The following is a 19,771-nucleotide window of genomic DNA, read 5'->3' on the forward strand; positions in this document are numbered from 1 at the left end:
CGCTGCTGACACTTAAGTCATCACAACTGATGTAGATACACTGAACAGATCTGATTTCACTAAAATGCAACATGGCCACAAGGTCAGTAAGTCCTAAAAATCAGATTTGAAAAAATGAATCGGATTAATGTGCCATTTAAACAAATCCATAATAAATGTTGACCACAGTAGACAGTGGTAAATGATTACAAGAGGTAAAGTAGTACAGTGTACGTCATGTGCCATTGTATGAAGTATAAGACAGTATAAGACAAGGCATGAGCCAGGGTACAATGGGCATGACAAATATAAGCTGTGAATTCACAAGGACCACATATTTGAGTGTCGCGATTCAATACTGCCTACTTCCTCTACTGTCTTTTTTGACAAAATATTCATACAAATTAATTCAAAGAATTGGCTTTCCTTACATAACGTGAGTGTGAACTGTGTAGAAAAGGAAACCAAATTCACTTAGAATGCAACGTCCAAAGTTGCTTTTAACTAAATGGGTCAAGTTAAAGGGATAGTTCACTCAAAAATTAACATTCTGTCATCGTTTACTCACCCTCACCTTCTGCTGAACACAAATGAAGATGTTTAAAAAAAGATGTGGGTGAGCAAGCAGTTTCTGGTCCTCCCCCCTTTTTTCTATGCTATGGAAGTCATTGGTGACCAGTTACGAAAATTCTTTAAAATGTCTTCTTTAATGTTCAACAGAAGAAATTCATACAGGTTTAGAAAAACCTTGGGGTAAGTAAATGATAATAGAATTTGTTTATTTTTGAAAAGCATTCATTAATTTTTGGGTGAACTGGTTTACTGGTTTAAACATTACCCAAAAAATGTAAATCAAGTTTAATGCAACTAGGTTAGAAACTTTGTACTTTTAAGCAACAAATCACATTCTACAGAGTAAGAGACCAAAACAATTAACATTTCTAGTGGCTTCAGTGATCAGTATACAACACATAAATAAATACTATCTCCATGCTCAGCTATAATAATTGTCACAGATAGTGCTGACAGTATTTGTCAGTCCAATCTTTGAATATGTTTGAGGAAGAACATATTTTTATACTTACAGATGAATCAAATAAATTATGAAAAAAAAATAATAATAATAGTAATAATAATAGGCTAATAAATAAGCTAAAATAAAAATTACAACAAAAATTAACATCAAGGAAATTTAATACTAACCACAAACCAACTGATGCCACAAAAATGCTTATTCTGGGAACAAATACAACATGAAAAAACAACAGCAAATGAAAATGTTCAACTGTCAGCACAGTCCTCTAATCAGAGCAATCACGGATGTCAAGGAAACTCGGGTTGGTAGACACCAGGGATTGACTGGTCACATGGTAAATCCTGAGACGGAAGCGGGTTCTGACACAAAATGTAACAGACAGACTGACAGACTGACAGACAGACAGACAGACAGACAGACAGACAGACAGACAGACAGACAGACAGACAGACAGACAGATAGATAGATAGATAGATAGATAGATAGATAGATAGATAGATAGATAGATAGATAGATAGATCTTCCAGTATTTAGACAAACAGGTACATCTGTGAATACCCAGCACATATTTTACAAACTATAAATGTATGGTTTTGCTGGTACTTATGTGTATTTAAATGTCTGAAACCTAAAATAAGTATTATGTGGTTGAAAACACTGAATAGTTGTGATAATATGACAAGTGCTCAGTGTGTCAGATCTGGCTCCATGCCAGCAAAAGCACGAAAGCAGATTTGAATTCAGCAGTTAATTACATGACGCCCTGAATGTTCTAATCATACCAGTGTGATCGTATGCTTCAAGGACCAGCCAAGACTGATCACACCGGTGTGATCGTACGCATCAAAGGGTTAAATACTAGGCACTATTGGAGTAAGTACTAGTATCAAATAAATAAGAACTATCTAATGAATAAGTACTAGTAACTTTACAAAAGACACTAGTCCCTAATGAATACCTAAAGAATAAGTACTAGTAGCTAATAAATAAGTACTAGTACTTAATGGAAAAGATACTAGTATCTAAAAAAATAAGTACTAGTAGCATGAAAATAGATACTAGTATGGCTTATAGATTAAATGTTAAAACGGCTTTCCATATTTGCACCTCATATCATTGAGCTGTTGGTTTGAAGAGGTCCCGTTCTTAATGCCCTTTGGATCGTGCCGAAGGGTCGAGCCTATTAGCTGAACCACCTACTGTTCCTTGGACCCATTCCATGTGAGAATAAACCAAGTAACATACTTCTTATGTCGTTTTTTATTAAACAAGCAAAGGCTGAGCCAATCTTCTTGAGTGTTGCCTAAATCTCTCCTAGGGCTAATTGAGCAATAGAATTCAAATGATTTAACAATTTATGTTCACACAACTTAGACTTAAACGATGTGCTGTTCCAGATCTGTTCTGAAAAATACAAATATATTTTGGATAATTTCTTCTTTCTTTTTTTTTTTTTTTTTACATTGTGAACTGTTGTCAATTAAGTAAAGCCAATAAGATGCAGAATATTGTGAGAGTGCTAGACCAAATGTTAAACGCAATGGACATGTGCATGGGCAAAATTTCCAAATCTCTGTCCTCTCTTCTCAAAATGCCTCTCTTATGTCTCTTGGCATCTCGCTGCTGACACTTAAGTCATCACAACTGATGTAGATACACTGAACAGATCTGATTTCACTAAATGCAACATGGCCACAAGGTCAGTAAGTCCTAAAAATCAGATTTGAAAAATGAATCGGATTAATGTGCCATTTAAACAAATCCATAATAAATGTTGACCACAGTAGACAGTGGTAAATGATTACAAGAGGTAAAGTAGTACAGTGTACGTCATGTGCCATTGTATGAAGTATAAGACAGTATAAGACAAGGCATGAGCCAGGGTACAATGGGCATGACAAATATAAGCTGTGAATTCACAAGGACACATATTTGAGTGTCGCGATTCAATACTGCCTACTTCCTCTACTGTCTTTTTTGACAAAATATTCATACAAATTAATTCAAAGAATTGGCTTTCCTTACATAACGTGAGTGTGAACTGTGTAGAAAAGGAAACCAAATTCACTTAGAATGCAACGTCCAATGTTGCTTTTAACTAAATGGGTCAAGTTAAAGGGATAGTTCACTCAAAAATTAACATTCTGTCATCGTTTTACTCACCCTCACCTTCTGCTGAACACAAATGAAGATGTTTAAAAAAAGATGTGGGTGAGCAAGCAGTTTCTGGTCCTCCCCCCCTTTTTTCTATGCTATGGAAGTCATTGGTGACCAGTTACGAAAATTCTTTAAAATGTCTTCTTTAATGTTCAACAGAAGAAATTCATACAGGTTTAGAAAAAACCTTGGGGTAAGTAAATGATAATAGAATTTGTTTATTTTTGAAAAGCATTCATTAATTTTTGGGTGAACTGGTTTACTGGTTTAAACATTACCAAAAAATGTAAATCAAGTTAATGCAACTAGGTTAGAAACTTTGTACTTTTAAGCAACAAATCACATTCTACAGAGTAAGAGACCAAAACAATTAACATTTCTAGTGGCTTCAGTGATCAGTATACAACACATAAATAAATACTATCTCCATGCTCAGCTATAATAATTGTCACAGATAGTGCTGACAGTATTTGTCAGTCCAATCTTTGAATATGTTTGAGGAAGAACATATTTTTATACTTACAGATGAATCAAATAAATTATGAAAAAAATAATAATAATAGTAATAATAATAGGCTAATAAATAAGCTAAAATAAAAATTACAACAAAAATTAACATCAAGGAAATTTAATACTAACCACAAACCAACTGATGCCACAAAAATGCTTATTCTATACAACATGAAAAAACAACAGCAAATGAAAATGTTCAACTGTCAGCACAGTCCTCTAATCAGAGCAATCACGGATGTCAGGGAAACTCGGGTTGGTAGACACCAGGGATTGACTGGTCACATGGTTAAATCCTGAGACGGAAGCGGGTTCTGACACAAAATGTAACAGACAGACTGACAGACTGACAGACAGACAGACAGACAGACAGACAGACAGACAGACAGACAGACAGACAGACAGATAGATAGATAGATAGATAGATAGATAGATAGATAGATAGATAGATAGATAGATATATAGATATATAGATATATAGATAGATAGATAGATAGATAGATAGATAGATAGATAGATAGATAGATAGATCTTCCAGTATTTAGACAAACAGGTACATCTGTCCTAAACTTACACCATTGACGTCAGATAACTCAAACAAAAAAAATGTTTTGAAACTGAGATTTATACATCATCTGAAAGCTGAATAAATAAGCTTTCCATTGATGTATGGTTTGTTAGGACAGGACAATATTTATATCTGAGGGTGCAAAAAAAAAAAAAAAATCTAAATATTGAGAAATTTGCCTTTAAAGTAGTACAAATTAAGCTCTTAGCAGTTTTGATATATTTATGGTATGGAATTTACAAAATATCATGGAACATGATCTTTACTTAAAATCCTAATGATTTCTGGTATAAAAGAAAAATCGATCATTTTGACCCATACAATGTATGTTGGGATATTGCTACAAATATAACTGTGCTACTTAAGACTGGTTTTGTGGTCCAGGGTCACATTTTCTGGGTATTCATACTTCCATGAAGTCAACCAATAAATGGTTTTACCTGTGCATTATCCTAGTTATTTTTTGGAGAAAAAAAAAAAACTACACATTTCACCTTTCAGTTGGACACAATCCTTTTGAATAACACACACACAAAAAGAAAACTATTTATTAAAACAGTCATATTCAAAACCACCGATCCACTATCTCGCAGAAAAATAAATAAAGAAATAAATACATCATAAATCACTGAAATTGCTAAGCATCTATCAAAGTTAATTACTAAAGAGAAGAGTTATCAGGTAGTTCAGTTCTACTGGCTTAAATGTCTGGACTAAAATGTCTTTGCTTTCTTCTCGTTCCATTTCTGGAGCTTTCCAAAAAGCACCTGGTGGTTCCCTTGTGCTGTTTCTCTCTGCTTCAACAACAAATTTGCGTAGTGACAGCCATTGGCAAGTACTCGAGCTTCACTGCCCAGCAGCAGATACCTGGGCTATAACTCACAGAGCAAAACATTAAAATCCCAGACCTCCACATAAAAAGCACGCTATACAATTGCCATCAAAATGTCATCCCTGCATTAATTCTCTGCAAACTCTGGACCTCGGCCTTAGCGATACACTCTTCCAGCATGGTAAGGAAAGACCTCTCTAAGGGCTTAGTCTATGAGACCAAGGTTAATCCGGTACCGTTTGGCTATTAGCATTTATACTTATTGACACATCATATTTAGAGCAAAACAAGTCCAGTAAATGAACCTTTGGGTTATTCAGTGCCTTTGGATTGTTTTTTGAGTATAGTGTGCCAAGGACAGTTTGCTACTCCAGGTCACCACTACTACAAACTGTTGGCCTTAGTAGAAGGAGGTCTTAAATTCCCTGAAGAAGGCTATATCTTTTAGTATTCCCATTCATCTCAATGGCAGTTGCTCGGCTGGCACAGGGACACAGGAAACTTACATCATGATAAAGCTGATTGGAACAAGCCCCAAGCACTTTAGTGACTATCCTGATCTTTGAAAAGGAGAATTATCCATTTCACACTAATAAGAGCCTTTCAAACAAAGAAATGTTGATGATATATAAACTGCAGCTCAAAAGTTTGGGGTTGGTATGATTTTAATGCTTCTGAGATCTCATTCACCAAGACTGCATTTATTTGAAAAATACAATAAAAATGGTAATATTGTGAATAAATATTACAATTTTAAAGAACTGTTTTATATTTTAATGAATTTTAAAATGTAATTTATTGTAAATGAAGGCAAATGATCTGCAGAGTGTGTAATTACATCATCTTCCACCAGGGGCGACAGGGCCATGCTAATCAGTCAAACCTTAACCCCTTGGTGCAAACAGCATTGAGATGGCGTTCAACTGATTTATTATCCACCAGCCATGGATAGAAAGAAATGTTCTTCCTGTGGATTTTGGCTATGAACTTGCTGTTGTCCTCTTTAAAAGGGTCTCAGTGCAAAACAACCAAAAGAGTGTTTCTTAGACCACCATCCAATGGTATCATTAGGGCCCTATTAATCTCTATAGGAGCCCTTCAGGAACAGATAGGCTGTTCTTGAAGAAAGCTTGTTTTCAAGCAACCATAAAATGAGGGAAAACAAGGTCTCGTTGCACACTGAGCCTGGAACAACACTTCCTAGACTGCATCTGGAAATTTGACATACAGCAAATTAATCCTGCTGATAAAAAGGCTTGGTGTAATCACATTTTCAGGATTTTACGGTTTTGTTAACGTCTACTTACGTAGCATATGTAGCATCAGAAAAAAATAAAAGACACTGTGGTAAGCCATCAAACAATTTGTACGGGAGCAAAACTGTCCTGCCTTTCACAATGAATAGTGCCGAGACCTCTGGTTTTGTTGTTTAGCCACATTAAGTGTATACTTTGGCTCAGTTTTGCATCCAAGTTTTACATGCTTTTTAAAGTTATTCCAGAAGGCCGATTTGTATGCTTTGCATGTTGAGTAATACAGAATGCTCTGACAATCTTGAAAATAAAAAATGAAAAAAAAATTTTTTCCCAATAAGACACTTTGGTTTCCTTTTTCCTGATGCTGCTGTGAGAACATTTAACAAGCACATAACTTTTGTCAATTTCTTGAACTCAAAAACCAGTTCACAGTGATCCTGTTTGAGGGATAGGGAACGCTTTCAATCATTTTGTCGGCCTAGCACTTTAATGCAAGCAGTTTTTGTAGGAACGCATCTGCCAAGGACATAAATGTACATAGTTGATGTAATGATATGGAAGCTGACTATGGTACCTGCATCAATTTCTATATAAGCAAGCAAGCGGTCAGATATCATGCTAAAGAGTTTTTTTGCTAGAAAGATTTCGCAATTCTTGAATTAAGACCAAAACATGAACCCTCTTGCACATCCCACTAAAATTATGCCTGGGTTCAAGTAAGTTGCCAAAGTGGAACCATATTGAAGCACAAGCTCACCTCTGAGAAGACTCGGGATCAAAGCAGGTCTTTGCGACATCTGTGACCTCGGGGTCACAGCAATCACCATCATCATAATCATAGTGAATGCTGTTGCACTCTGGGTTGCAGACTCCATCCCTCCGCTTCCAGTTGTAGCAGGGCCCCATGCGCAAGCAGTCACCCCCATCATGGCCTGTAAGAGGATGGTCGCACTCGGGATCGCAGTGGCGGTTCCCCACCTTGGCAATGTGGCAGTTGCTGAGGATGAAGCGCCGCTGGAGGGAAGAGTTGTAGATGGTGTGAATGTTGAGCTCAAGGGTGATGTTGTAAGGACGGAAGGCATCTTCCAAGGCCTGGTGTTGGAGCTGGATCTGCTGGAGAGAGACCGTAGGGTCGCTGCCGTCATCCTTACAGATGTTCACGATGCGGTAGCGTAGACGCTTCTCTGCTCGCAGTTGCCAGTGCTGGTTGTAACTGAGGACGAAGTCAGCATTGTCACACACGGTCACGCCACATGGAGGCGGAAGAAATGGAGAAACAAGTTGCCGCTCTGGAACAGGAAGAGCCACAATGACTGGGTTGTGACGGTCTTTGTAGGGCGCCCATTGATTCTCAATCTCAGAGAAATCTGCCCACTGTGACAATATGGGTGTTTGTTTCTCTGCATGGGATTGGTGACCTTTAAGAAGTTCTTCGTGAGTGCGCACATAACCCCATAGAGATACACCTCCCAAATGTCCACGGAAACTGTGTTCATGATCTGACTGGTCCCCGCCAAGCAAAAACAGGCGACAGGCCTTGATGTAGGGGCTGTATAGGTCACCCGACTGTTCTCTGCTCTCGCCAACCTTGGAGTTGTCTACGTACAGCACCATCTTGTGGCCGTCATAACTGGCAACCACATGAGTCCAGCTGTTGGGCTGGTAGCGCCTGTGTGCGATTATAGTGGTGGATTTGAGCGCCCGATCTGTGCGAAGGGAGAAGAAAAACCTGCCGTCTTTTCTTCCTGTAGGGTCTGCTGCTCGAATCCCAACAGACCAACCTTTTTCGCTCAAGGGATATGAGCAGTTGTCAAATACGCCTAGAAAAAAAAGCACAAACAAAGGAGTCAATGAGCTTCATCAAGTACAGAGTAATTGGTGTTTAATTATCTGAAGAGTTTAAGAGTTTAAGTCATTTCCATTCAACAAATCCACTGATATTCCCAGCCGCCTTTCTTAGGAGCAGTCACATCTGGCAGCCAGATGTTACCGTCGAAGGACAGAGAGAGGTCAGGGAACCCCTTCACCCTCCCAACAACACACGCACATGTGAGCACATACACACTCGGGTGCATTATTCCCTGCAAATGGGAGAACGAGAGATGGGCAGTCTTAAACAAAATATCCTGAGGGACATGGACCACACTGAAATTTCATTCATTGGAAAAGCCTGCTGATGTGTGTGCAGAGCTCTAGTGTGTGACAACATCTGCTAATTTCTCAGTGTATCAGACCTGAAGTCATGAATCTGAAGATAAACCATTCCAGAGTACTATCCACTTGGATGCTACTACATTTTCAAAGCCTAAGTTCTTATCTTACTGTTTTTATAGTGTCTGTCTCCCACTGAATAAAAGACTCATAATAGTAGTACCTCAGACTGGCCTGGAGTGCTGAGTTTGGCTGGAAACAGCGTGTGCTGAAGAAATACTTTCTTTTTTAACCTTGTATAACTGATGGCTTCGATATGATAAGTGTTTATGAGAGACAGAGAAAAAGTGAATGTTTTCAAACAGTATCACTTAATAGTTAGCGCTGAAAAAGACCACTTCCAGTAAAGCCTTTGAACGCTCATTTGGCAGCGTGAGGAATTTTTAAAAAACTGGCTTTATAACAATAGATTCGTCCACTGATTGTTAAAAGAAATCCACTGACCTCAGAAAGAGCTGGAGTGAATGTTCACATGAATTTAGTGATGATGACAAATATGTCAAAGGGAAATAATACAATCTTAACAATAGCAAGATGGTAGAAACCCTCATTAATTTAAGAGGTTTGTGAGATTTGACGTCATTGGGGAATACTGATTTTCTCCAAGTGGTGGATGATTTTAAAATGGAATATCTAATGCTCTCTTTGAGGTCTGATAGATGACTCATCAGTGTTAGAAACAGATGAATAATATTTGCACCCCCTTTTGCCTAAAAGCATGTATTTTGGCATCCATGGTAGAGGAAAAGCCTCGCGCAGGTTACAACCAGAGAACTCTGGGCTTTGTTCTCTTTACTGGGAACTAGTCTCAGAAGCACTTCCAAATATAATCATTTCCACATTGACCCTCCTCAGCAGCCATACAAAAATGCACATTTACCTGATTATGAAAGCTCCCTTGGGGGATCTGGCACCTTCTGTGATGTTCCACAGCTTATTTTGTTTGTTTTTGTTTTTGTAATCATAATGTGTGCTTCGAAAAAGTCAACTCAGATGCCTGTCAAAACCATACAGCAAGATAACTCTAACTAACATGATGGAGGAAAATAAGCTCCTATACACTCACTCACACACCCACACACACACACACACACACACACACACACACACACACACACACACACACCCACACAAAACAATTGGAAAGCATTAACAGACAACATTTCACACATCAACTTTGCATGTAAAAAAAAAAAAACTAGTTTCTGCTTTGAAAATCTTTTAAATATATCAAACGATTGTGTTGGATGGAAGCTAGCTGTCAGTGTGAGTACAGTGTCCAGAACATGCAGCTTATGAATCAAACCTTGGAAACGCAAAGCGCCATATGCACTAAACAAGTGATTAAATAAGGCAGGCAGGACACGTTGAGCAGGTGGTGGCCACTTGTTCCTCTAACACTCTTCCCTTAACACTACTCATCGTTTGCACCTCGTAAGCAGCTGATTTCCTCATCCTCTTTTTACCTGCTTGTCAGCTGATATCCTCAAACAAAGGCCTCTTAAATGAAACAACAACGTGTCAAAGCCATGACATAACACAGAGTCCGCCTCACACCATTTGATGCAATTTGAATGAATCTGACTTTCCATAATCATTTTGGTCTGTATGGCTGTATGCCTTTCAGCACTATTTATTCTGATTAGACAGTTGCTAATTGTAAATTATGTATCCTTCAAGTTATAACTGCTGCTTTAAGTAATAGCCAATGACAATTCCAATTCCTAGAAAACGAATTTTAAGAACCAAAGAAAAAGCTGCATCCCTGCTTTCAACATGGAAAACATGATTTTGGACAATGAGAATGATGTATGAATGAACAGACACCCACCTGCAATGATGGCAGGATTATTCTGGCCACCCTCTGGCTTGACCCACAGCTCTAAAGTGAACCTGGAGCGGGGCAGGTCTATGCCAAAGGCAGGGTTCCCCTTTAGTTGCTCTGCCTGGCCGCCAAAATACACGGCTGTCATCCACTTTGCAGGCAAATTGCGTACATCTGCCCTCCACAGCTCCCCAGCAGTGCTCTGCAGCCCCTCTTGCTCCCCGGAATAATCTTCATTTTCTGTAAAGAAGTCAGTGTGGTGGATACGAGTGTGCTGTGTATATTTTGGGACTTCTTCTTTGTTGAACTCCACAAGGCTCCTTGCAACCCTTCTTAGCGAGGACAAGCTGACTGTCAATTCATCTCCCTGTTCTGTCTGTAAAGGGTGTCCTTCTGATATGGACTTTCTAGAGGCAGAATCAGTGGCCCTCTGTAACTGTTTGCCTTCTTTCTTCCATATGAAAGTCTCTTCTTGGGGTTCATCAAATGTCTCCTTCTCATTAATATCCCAGTTAGTTAATTCAACCGCATCTATGCCACTAGAGCCGCACTCACCTGAACACGACCTCACCGGTTTACTTTTCCTTAAGTGCAAGTCTATCAAGCGAGTGTACCGTCCAGCGACGCCCGCTAGAGGGTACTGCTGCGCCGCGGAGCGCGGTGGCCGCTTGCGGCTGATTGAGCCGCACTGTTCTCCAGCAAGCGCTCGATCCGCTCTCTGTGCCAGTGTCCGCTTATACTTCTGGATATGATCTGGCTGAGCCCTGTTTAGCGGCCATGTGTGAAATACTGCAAGGATAATAACCAGTAGTCTAAAAAACATCATTTTATTGAGGTGAAGCTGTGTCTTTCAACGCGTGGGCATCTGTTTGTTTGTTTTGTTTTGAATTGCACTTGGGAAGGGAGCTAATAGTTAATTTGCTTAAATTTTGGGGGGTGCCTTTTTTTCATTAATTATAGCATAAATTGTGTTTAATTTACAATAGGTTAATGTTAATGAGTTTTTATTTTACTTAATTGTATTTTAAAAATTTAAATGTAGGCTAATGACAAGGGAAGTCGAAATTCTCAGTGCATTAAGGTGGAGAGTCTGTTTTTCACTTAATTTACCATTTATGTAATTGGATGTCGGAATTAATGAGTGAGTGACAGCAAACTTTCTACTTTAAATGGTTCCTCCTTGCTTTTGAGTTTTTTCAGGGATCTCCTCAAAACTACCTCTTTAGCGCGCAATGACTGCGTAAAAATCTAATTGTTATTCACTTGTAGTTCATTTACGCGCGCAACGATGTATCCTCATTGTGGTCGAATGAAAACGACAATACCGCGGTTGGTTGCAGACTTACATAGCTTGCTGTCTGTACAGTGTAAGATTGTTTGGAGAGATGTAACGCTGGATAAAGGTTATTTGAGATTGCCACCTTTCACCGGCGCGCAATGGGTCGCGTCCAAATGCTCGCGGTCACGCTTCGTTCTGCGAATAAACCGCCAAAACGGACAAATAAAAAGTCTGTCGAGATTTATTCTAACAGTGGAGTGTTTCAGATACCAGGGAGCTGTGAAAGTCCGCTTAAAAGAGTTTATTTTCTCAAAATATGGATCAATATCCAAGAATGTGGAGGCACTGAAAGGAGATTTGTCTTTTTGGCATGCTGGTCCAAGTGAAAACGGCTCTTTGGATCACCTTGAGATGGTGCGGAGAGTCCTCTTGCGCTCCGTGTGTGTCTATATTCCCAGGCTCAGTCCTGCTGCATGCGCTCTCCACATCTCCACATCAGATCAAACTAACGCGCTAAACGTTTTATCTGTTTCCTCCAGCCTGACATCACAAACCCAGCCCCTTACCCAACCATTAGAAAAGAAAACTTCACCCAGGTCCAACCCAGCCCTTGCATGCATGCATCTCTGTCTACTCTCACTTTCTCCCCCAGTGCCATTGACATCTATCTGCTACACCTACTTCTGTACTGTAATGCAGGAGACGGCACATCTGCCTGACATGTGAAGCAGTGCTCAAACACTGCACATGTAGAAAAAGACAAGTGAGAGATGTGTAAACACTGAGGAAAAAAAAACAAAAACAAGGATGGACCTGTGAGCCAATCCAGAACACTCTTTTAAGGAACACTTAACAGAAATGACAAAAAGATGCTGAGGGAATGAAATGCACATAGTCAGGTGTATCTGATTTTCCCCAACTGAACAATTATTGAAGTAAAACTGTTTTATTTTAAAATAAATTAATATTATTGCTGATCATGTTTCAACCTGTATGTTGGAAATGTTGAATTACACAATGACCACTTAACATACATAGAATTTTATGCATGTACAATGGCTTTAAAATATTAAATAAAATAAATAAAATAATAATAAAAAATAAACATTTAAAAGGCCAAATCTTTTGAATTTGTGTATATATATATATATATATATATATATATATATATATTATATATATATATATATATATATATATATATATATATATATATATATATATATATATATATATATATCTGCTATATAACAAAGTAGCTATTAACTTTTTGTCAAAATATTTTTGAAAAAATTCAAATTTGTCAAATAAAATAAAGGGTATATTAGATTGACAAAAAAGGACCTGCTTTAACTTATTGCATTAATAGCAGTAAAATCTCATTTCATTTTACTGTAGTAAACAAGCAAATCTTGTTCTATAAGAAATTAATGTGTGGAAGGAGGTGAGTACAGTTCATGTCTGTCTCTTCCCCTTTTCCTTTCTACCGAAAGGTCCCCGAACACAATTAAGCCTCTTACTCAGACTGCTCTGTTAAAATGTATCAGTAAGTTAGTCAGGTATCTGTAATTTATTTGTTTATGAAAACAAAAACAACAACAAAAAAACAAAAACAAAAAACAAAAAACAAGATGCAGTCTGTTCCTATCGAACACTGAAACTAATACACAGAATGGTGTTTAGTTGTGAAAGGGCTGGAGGGAGGCAACTGCTTAATCTATACATAACATAAAACAAATAAAATCTATTTCTGCTTGTTAATATATCTGTGCTGTGCCCCAATTTCCCCCCTTTGTGGAAGTTTGCACCTTTCTGGTGCTTTTTCCTTGCAGTGCATTCTATGAGCGTTCACATACTAATAAAATCTAAGAGAGTCATTTGTTCTTGTCACTCTTTCTTAGTCTGAGTTTTAATTAATTCATATACTGCAAGTCCACTTAAATTACTAATGTGATTTTTTTTTTTTTTTTTTTTGTTTATGTGAATTGTGTAGTTACTGTACTTCAGTCACTGGGCTATGCTCCAGTCACATGAAAACATGCAGTTAGAGAAAGAAGTAGTGGTTTCCATTATCATTATAAATACCAGAGACAACTTAAAGTAAAAACTTCCATTTCTCTCCCTCTGGACTTTGTTTTGCCATTCTTCAGACCCAGAAATGATTCATGAATTAAAATTAGTCATGTTTCTGATTATGTTTGTGAATAAACTGCACATTACATTTTAATGTGCCAATTCTCTTCTAAACACTCCCATGTCCTGTTCCTTCTCATGTAAATGTGCTAAACTGATAGAGAATGACTTATATAGCCATGTCGTTCTATTCAGAATCATGAAGTGCCATAGGACATACACTTTTATCTACTTACATTAATGCTAGTGTGCCATATTTCTTTCCAAAAATAATATACACGAATTCCCACTTTCAGCTGAGAGTTCAAACACATCAGTGAACAACATATCACAGCTCGCCTGCCACATTTTTATATGTCAGAGTATCTTTACTGTTTTGTACAGTGAATAATAGCCCTGAATGGCTTTCAGCACTGCAGGTGCATATAGAGTGATGTGACTTGCAAATGAGTAGATTTGTGACCACAAAACAACTCAGCAACCACACACAACACCTCACACAGCAATGGTCAAAAAGTTAGACATGCTGCTGTTTAATTTCCTAAACGTACTAGTTTTCGCCTCACCGTTTTTGTCAGGCTCAATTTGCAAACAGCCCCGACTTGGGGTAACTGGCAGTTATGGCAGAGGCCCCTTCGGGGGTAAAAAGGGCCCTAACAGTGGGAGGTAAGAATTCCGCAACCAGCCCAAGGATCTGCCTGCAAAACATTCAGCTTTTTTGTATCAAAGTGCTTTGAGATACAGCTGCAACTGTGTAAAAAAAAAAAAAAAAAAAAAAAAAAAGTGAATGGTCGCTCCCGGGCCTCACCCCCCACTGCAAAGGACCTCTAAGAGATTATCCTTCATTTGAGGCTGCCCTACCCCAACCCAATTCTAAATGACCAGAAACGCAATGGGAAAATCCAACCTGATGTGCTGGACAAAAAACAAGGAGCCTAGTCCAAAGTCCAAAGGCAAACCTTCCTCCCTCATCAGCAGAGGTAGAAAATAAAAAATAGACACTATAAATCCATTGCAGATATTTACCACATTTTCAACCAGTGACAAAACCAATTCTATCATTTGGGAGACACAACTAACTTCCACGACAGAGCAAATAATTCCACAGAATAGATATTTGAAAAGATACAGTGAGAGAAACAGGTGTGCACTGTGTGAACTATAACGTCATTTCCTAGTTAGTCATGGCTGGCTTGGCTTTAAAACTGGATTATTCGGAGTGAGCATCTGACGGCATTTTTTTTTTTTTTTTTGTATTTCCCCTCCTTATGTTCTAGATATACCTCAAAAATACATCTCGGTGGATTTTACTGCAGAGGGAGTTGATACAGTAAATCTTCAACAAGCCAGGACCATGAGGTCTTCTAACCACTTTTCTTGATAATCTGAATAAATAGATAAATAAATCCTCAAAAATACAAAAATAAAAAATAAATAACCACTTCACATTTCAATAACTTTAGCTTTTTAAATGTATAAAGTGGCTCAATCATTAAATGCACTGTAATGGCTAAATATTTGTAAGTGCATCATATATCTGTTTTTTATGCTTGTATCCGTATGACAGTGTGTGTGCATATGTGTTGGCGGGCAGGAGGTGGACAGCTGGGATTTGTTACTCATTTTCCTGAGCTGCCCATTAATATCAAAGACAGACATCTGATCTAATTAAAGTGCCTAATGTTTTAAAAGATTTAATTTTGCTATTGTTTTTTTGGACCACTGGATCCTTAGTCCAAGCTAATGATTGGTGTGTCTCAACAATTAAACGATACGTTTTTAACTACAGTAAGAAATACAATCAAATAACATGCCCGTAAAATAAATCAAGGCTATCCTTTTAGCCAGATATTAACAATAGAATGAATAATTATTTTGCTTTATAAGTACAGAGACATGAATTCAGCATGATAATAGTAAAATAATGGTGTTTTTTTTTTTTTTTTGTAGTGGTGTAATTTACCACTTTCCTTCCAAAAGACACACTGTACTCAACAATGGCAAATCAGTCAAGCCTCTTCAATATATTTGAAGTATATTATCGGTTAAAAAGGGTTTATTTCTCCCTTTAGGGCCATAACAGAAGCACTAGAGATATATAAATGTTTAAAATGGCAACCACAGTTAGCCCATTTGTAATTGAGACACAGCGCTGGCCAATGTGAGCAGACACAACTCATCCAGACATTTTGCCCGATTCCCTCCCATGAGGGCTTATCCATTTGGAATTTAAGTTGGCTTTAAATGCTTTTGTTAACTGCATTAACAACGCCAGCGATTAGAGCTTAATTTCCAATGAGATACCAGTAAAGAACATCTGAATCAACAAAAGTAAGTGTTGCAGGGCTTTGAAGTGTGGTCCATTACGGAGGTCAGGCAAGGAAAGCAGTGCTTTAATTAACTTATTGCATGTGAAGAAAAGGATTTTTCCCACCAAAAAAACATAATAGTGGAGTACAATGAGAATAGCATCAGCAGTTCTCATCTTTAATACGGTTCCCTGTCATATATATATATATATATATATATATATATATATGAAGATTATTTATATATATGTGTTTTTGTATATTTATTAAGATTCCAGAGCTATCCAGTAAATCTACACGCCAGAAATGACCATTTTTCCAGCTTATACATGCTAAAAAAGACACTGTTAAATCCAAAAATCATGGACAGTGAAAATCCCTTTTACAATGTATGAACAACACTTTTTAATAAATAACAAAAAACTGTTCAAATAAATGTAAACAAAGTCAATTTCTAGAAATAAAATTTGAATATAATCTTTCATTTTTAATATACCCAAACCAGAATACACTCATATCCAGAATTGTAAAAAGGTTAGCATTTCAATTCTGTTATGTGGTGTCTCGTTAAATGATTTAAATTTATTGCATAATTGAGCATTTTAAAATAGTATTTGACTGTAAAATAGATGTATAGTGATACCCGTGTCCCCCTTTTAATCTCCACTGTATTGTTTTCTAAAGATACAGTACTAACTCCCCCTGCTGTGTAAAATGGAAACTTCAGCCAGGAGTGTCCATTGGAATTATTACAAACAAGCAAGTAAAGCTGATTAATTATAGCACTTACATTGTCATCCAATCCTTATGCAATCTTAATGCAAATTGTATACAAATACAGGACATGTAGGCTAATCTCACTAATGGCTCTTCAGTGAATGCCTGGTTAGCAACAATTTAAGAAAAAAAAAATTAGTAGTCTCTTAATGTAATTAGCTGAACAAATAAATAAATAAATACTCTAATTTCCAGACAACTCAGGTTAAAGAATATGTAATAGCTGCCAGGTTTAAAATTATGCAATATAACTCACATTATATTGACGGTTCAGTAATAATATTTATATATCTTGTGCACTTTATTCCAAGTCTTCATAAGACATACAACAATTTTGCAGTTTTGTGTGAAATACAGAGATGCCAATTTATTATTATTATCATGCTACAATATTAGCTACTATACATGTTCTTCAAAATTCTTTAATGAGTAACGTTAAAAAGAACAGCATTTATTTTAAGACATCTCATAACATTAAATGTCTTTACAATAACTTCTGGTCAATTTAATGTCTCCTTGATAAATAAATAAAAACCCCTACGTTTTTATTCTTCAGCCTTAACTTTTTCTCTTTTGTTTCCTTTTTTTGGTGTGCCTTTAGAATATTGTATGCCTTCAGAACACTTGGAAAACAGAGTACAGTTTATATGTGCTACTTTCATGATACTTTTATAGTGCTTAATGAAGCCTGAAGTGTCAGACAACATGAGCATGAGTAAATGATGACAGATTTTTTGTTGGATGAAATATACATTTATGAAGTCTGACGGGACACATCCTCTGGTCAACGATGTACCGATGACAGAGAGAAGGTATGGTACAAGATCAGAGAAGATATTTTGGATCGTGAGGGCAGGTGGTCACATGGTGGGTGGTGAAAAGCTGGAGCAGCTTCTCCTGTGGCATGGTCTCAAAAAAAGTCTGGATCAGAGTGGGTTGTGTAAAACTGTGGGCTATTGATGTTGACCACTTTGTTTTTGAAGTAGATGGGGAATGGGGAACAGGTTGGGGGCTCTGTTTCTATTTTCCTAAAGCCACAGCTTAAGGCAGAGAAACATCCTGACTACACTCTTCAGAATGGATATGAGGACATGTTTTGGGGAAAAATCAAAGTAAAGAGGTTACTAAAAAAAATAAAAGAGGTTAAAAAAAGAGGAATGCAACAGGATTAGCTAAACTGAAGCCTCCACTGCACTGCTCACACAGACTACTGAACAGAACAGCCTAACCAACATTACTTTACCATGTTGGTTCATTATTTATTAGAAGTGTAATAGTGTATTGTGTTACAGTATATCACAATACAAAGATCCAACAATATGTATTGAGGACAGTGGCAATGTCTATTGTGTATAGTTCAGCTAAAATGAAAGTAAATATAGCATCAGACATGGTAGTACAGCATCAAATATAGTAAACTCTGAAGGTCATACTTTTGAGTTTTCATGTGGAATTAATACACTAAAAATAAAATAAATTATTTTATAATATACAATATTTAAAACTTAAATGCATATAGTCAGGGAAGTAATAATTGTGTTAAAAGTAATTTGTATTTTAATGTATATACTGTAAAATAACACCAATGTTTATATTGTGAGTATTGTTTAGAAAATTGTGACAACAAGCATGTGTTAGCTGTATTTGGCAACTGTATTTATGGTGTGTCTTTGGTAAGATTTTAGTTTTGCTTTAATAATAATTGATTAAATTAATTAATAATGATTCATGATAATAATCATTATAAATTTGAGTTAATTTTAACTTTGTGTTAATTTTAGCTGTGCTGTTGAAATTATGTTTGCTAAAATAAAAAAAATAAAATAAATAAAAACACATCCACAATGTGAAAGCATATGCTCACACACACACACACACACACACACACACACACACACACACACACACACACACACACACACACCCCACAAGATTCTTCAGTATAAAAAAGGGCTAACTTTATTTTCTATTGTTAAAATAATGATATATATATATTTTTTTAAATGTCTAAACATAAATCTAAATTAAAAAAAAAAAAAAAAACCTGAAAATGAGCCATTGAGTGATCCAGCCATCTTGTGGCCATAGTTGAAATTTCATATTATTTCTAATTTTAAGGGGTTTTTCTTCTTCTTCTTCTTCTTCTTCTTCTTTTTTTCTGAAGATGGCACCAAGCTTCCACTATGTAACATTTTTCAGGTTATCACCATGAATGAAACTGAAAAATGTAGATCTTCTATAAAGTAAATTTTACTTAAAATGTTGCTATTTTAAATAAATGTATATATTTAAATTATTACAAGTTGAGCCATTTAAAAAAAAAAAATACAATAAATCCCCCCAAACCTGTTTAACTGACAGTAAATAAATAAATAAATAAAGTGAGTGAGTGATACTAAGTTTGTGTAAAAAAAAAAAAAAAAAATTCATTATGTTACAAAATCTTACTGTCTGTGGTCTAGACTGCATAGGCCTAATGGTTAAAGAGAAACAAAACAGGTGTGAAAAAAAGTTAATATGTATTAAAATCTGTATAATAGCCTACTGTTTGTATACATAAGCTGTTTAGCTAATAGTAGGTACTGCAAGAGCAATTTTTAGATAATATAACGTTACATTTCTAATTAAAATTAGGCCCGTGGTCAACATTAGCCTACATATAAAAACAATATGCAGTCATACCTTAAACATAGAAGCCAGTGTGTTTTTAAGAAGATATGTTTACTGAATAAGGACGGTGATGACGGTGTTTGGATGTTCCTGGAGGATTTAATCTACGACGGTTATTTGGAGAAATTGTTTTGATTGACATCTGCAGTTTTCCTCCAAACCAAAAGATGCCGTTGCCGAGTCACGTGAACGTTTGATATGGGGAAGTTCTCGCGTGAACATCCTGCAG

At 36.7% G+C, this 19,771-nt stretch overlaps 1 protein-coding gene across 1 annotated transcript in view; it reads right to left on the reverse strand.

Annotated features, from left to right (window-relative positions):
- LOC109107409 (pappalysin-2-like) overlaps positions 1–12,231 on the reverse strand; it is a 66,525-nt gene extending 54,294 nt beyond the window's left edge. Inside the window, 2 exon segments of the mRNA XM_042718542.1 lie at positions 7,096–8,158; positions 10,381–12,231. Of these exon segments, the coding sequence (XP_042574476.1) occupies positions 7,096–8,158; positions 10,381–11,200 (1,883 nt within the window). The 5' untranslated portion in view covers positions 11,201–12,231.
- Positions 12,232–19,771: the final 7,540 nt, after the last annotated feature.

Source organism: Cyprinus carpio, chromosome B2 (assembly GCF_018340385.1).
Source record: "Cyprinus carpio isolate SPL01 chromosome B2, ASM1834038v1, whole genome shotgun sequence".
NCBI lineage: Eukaryota > Metazoa > Chordata > Actinopteri > Cypriniformes > Cyprinidae > Cyprinus > Cyprinus carpio.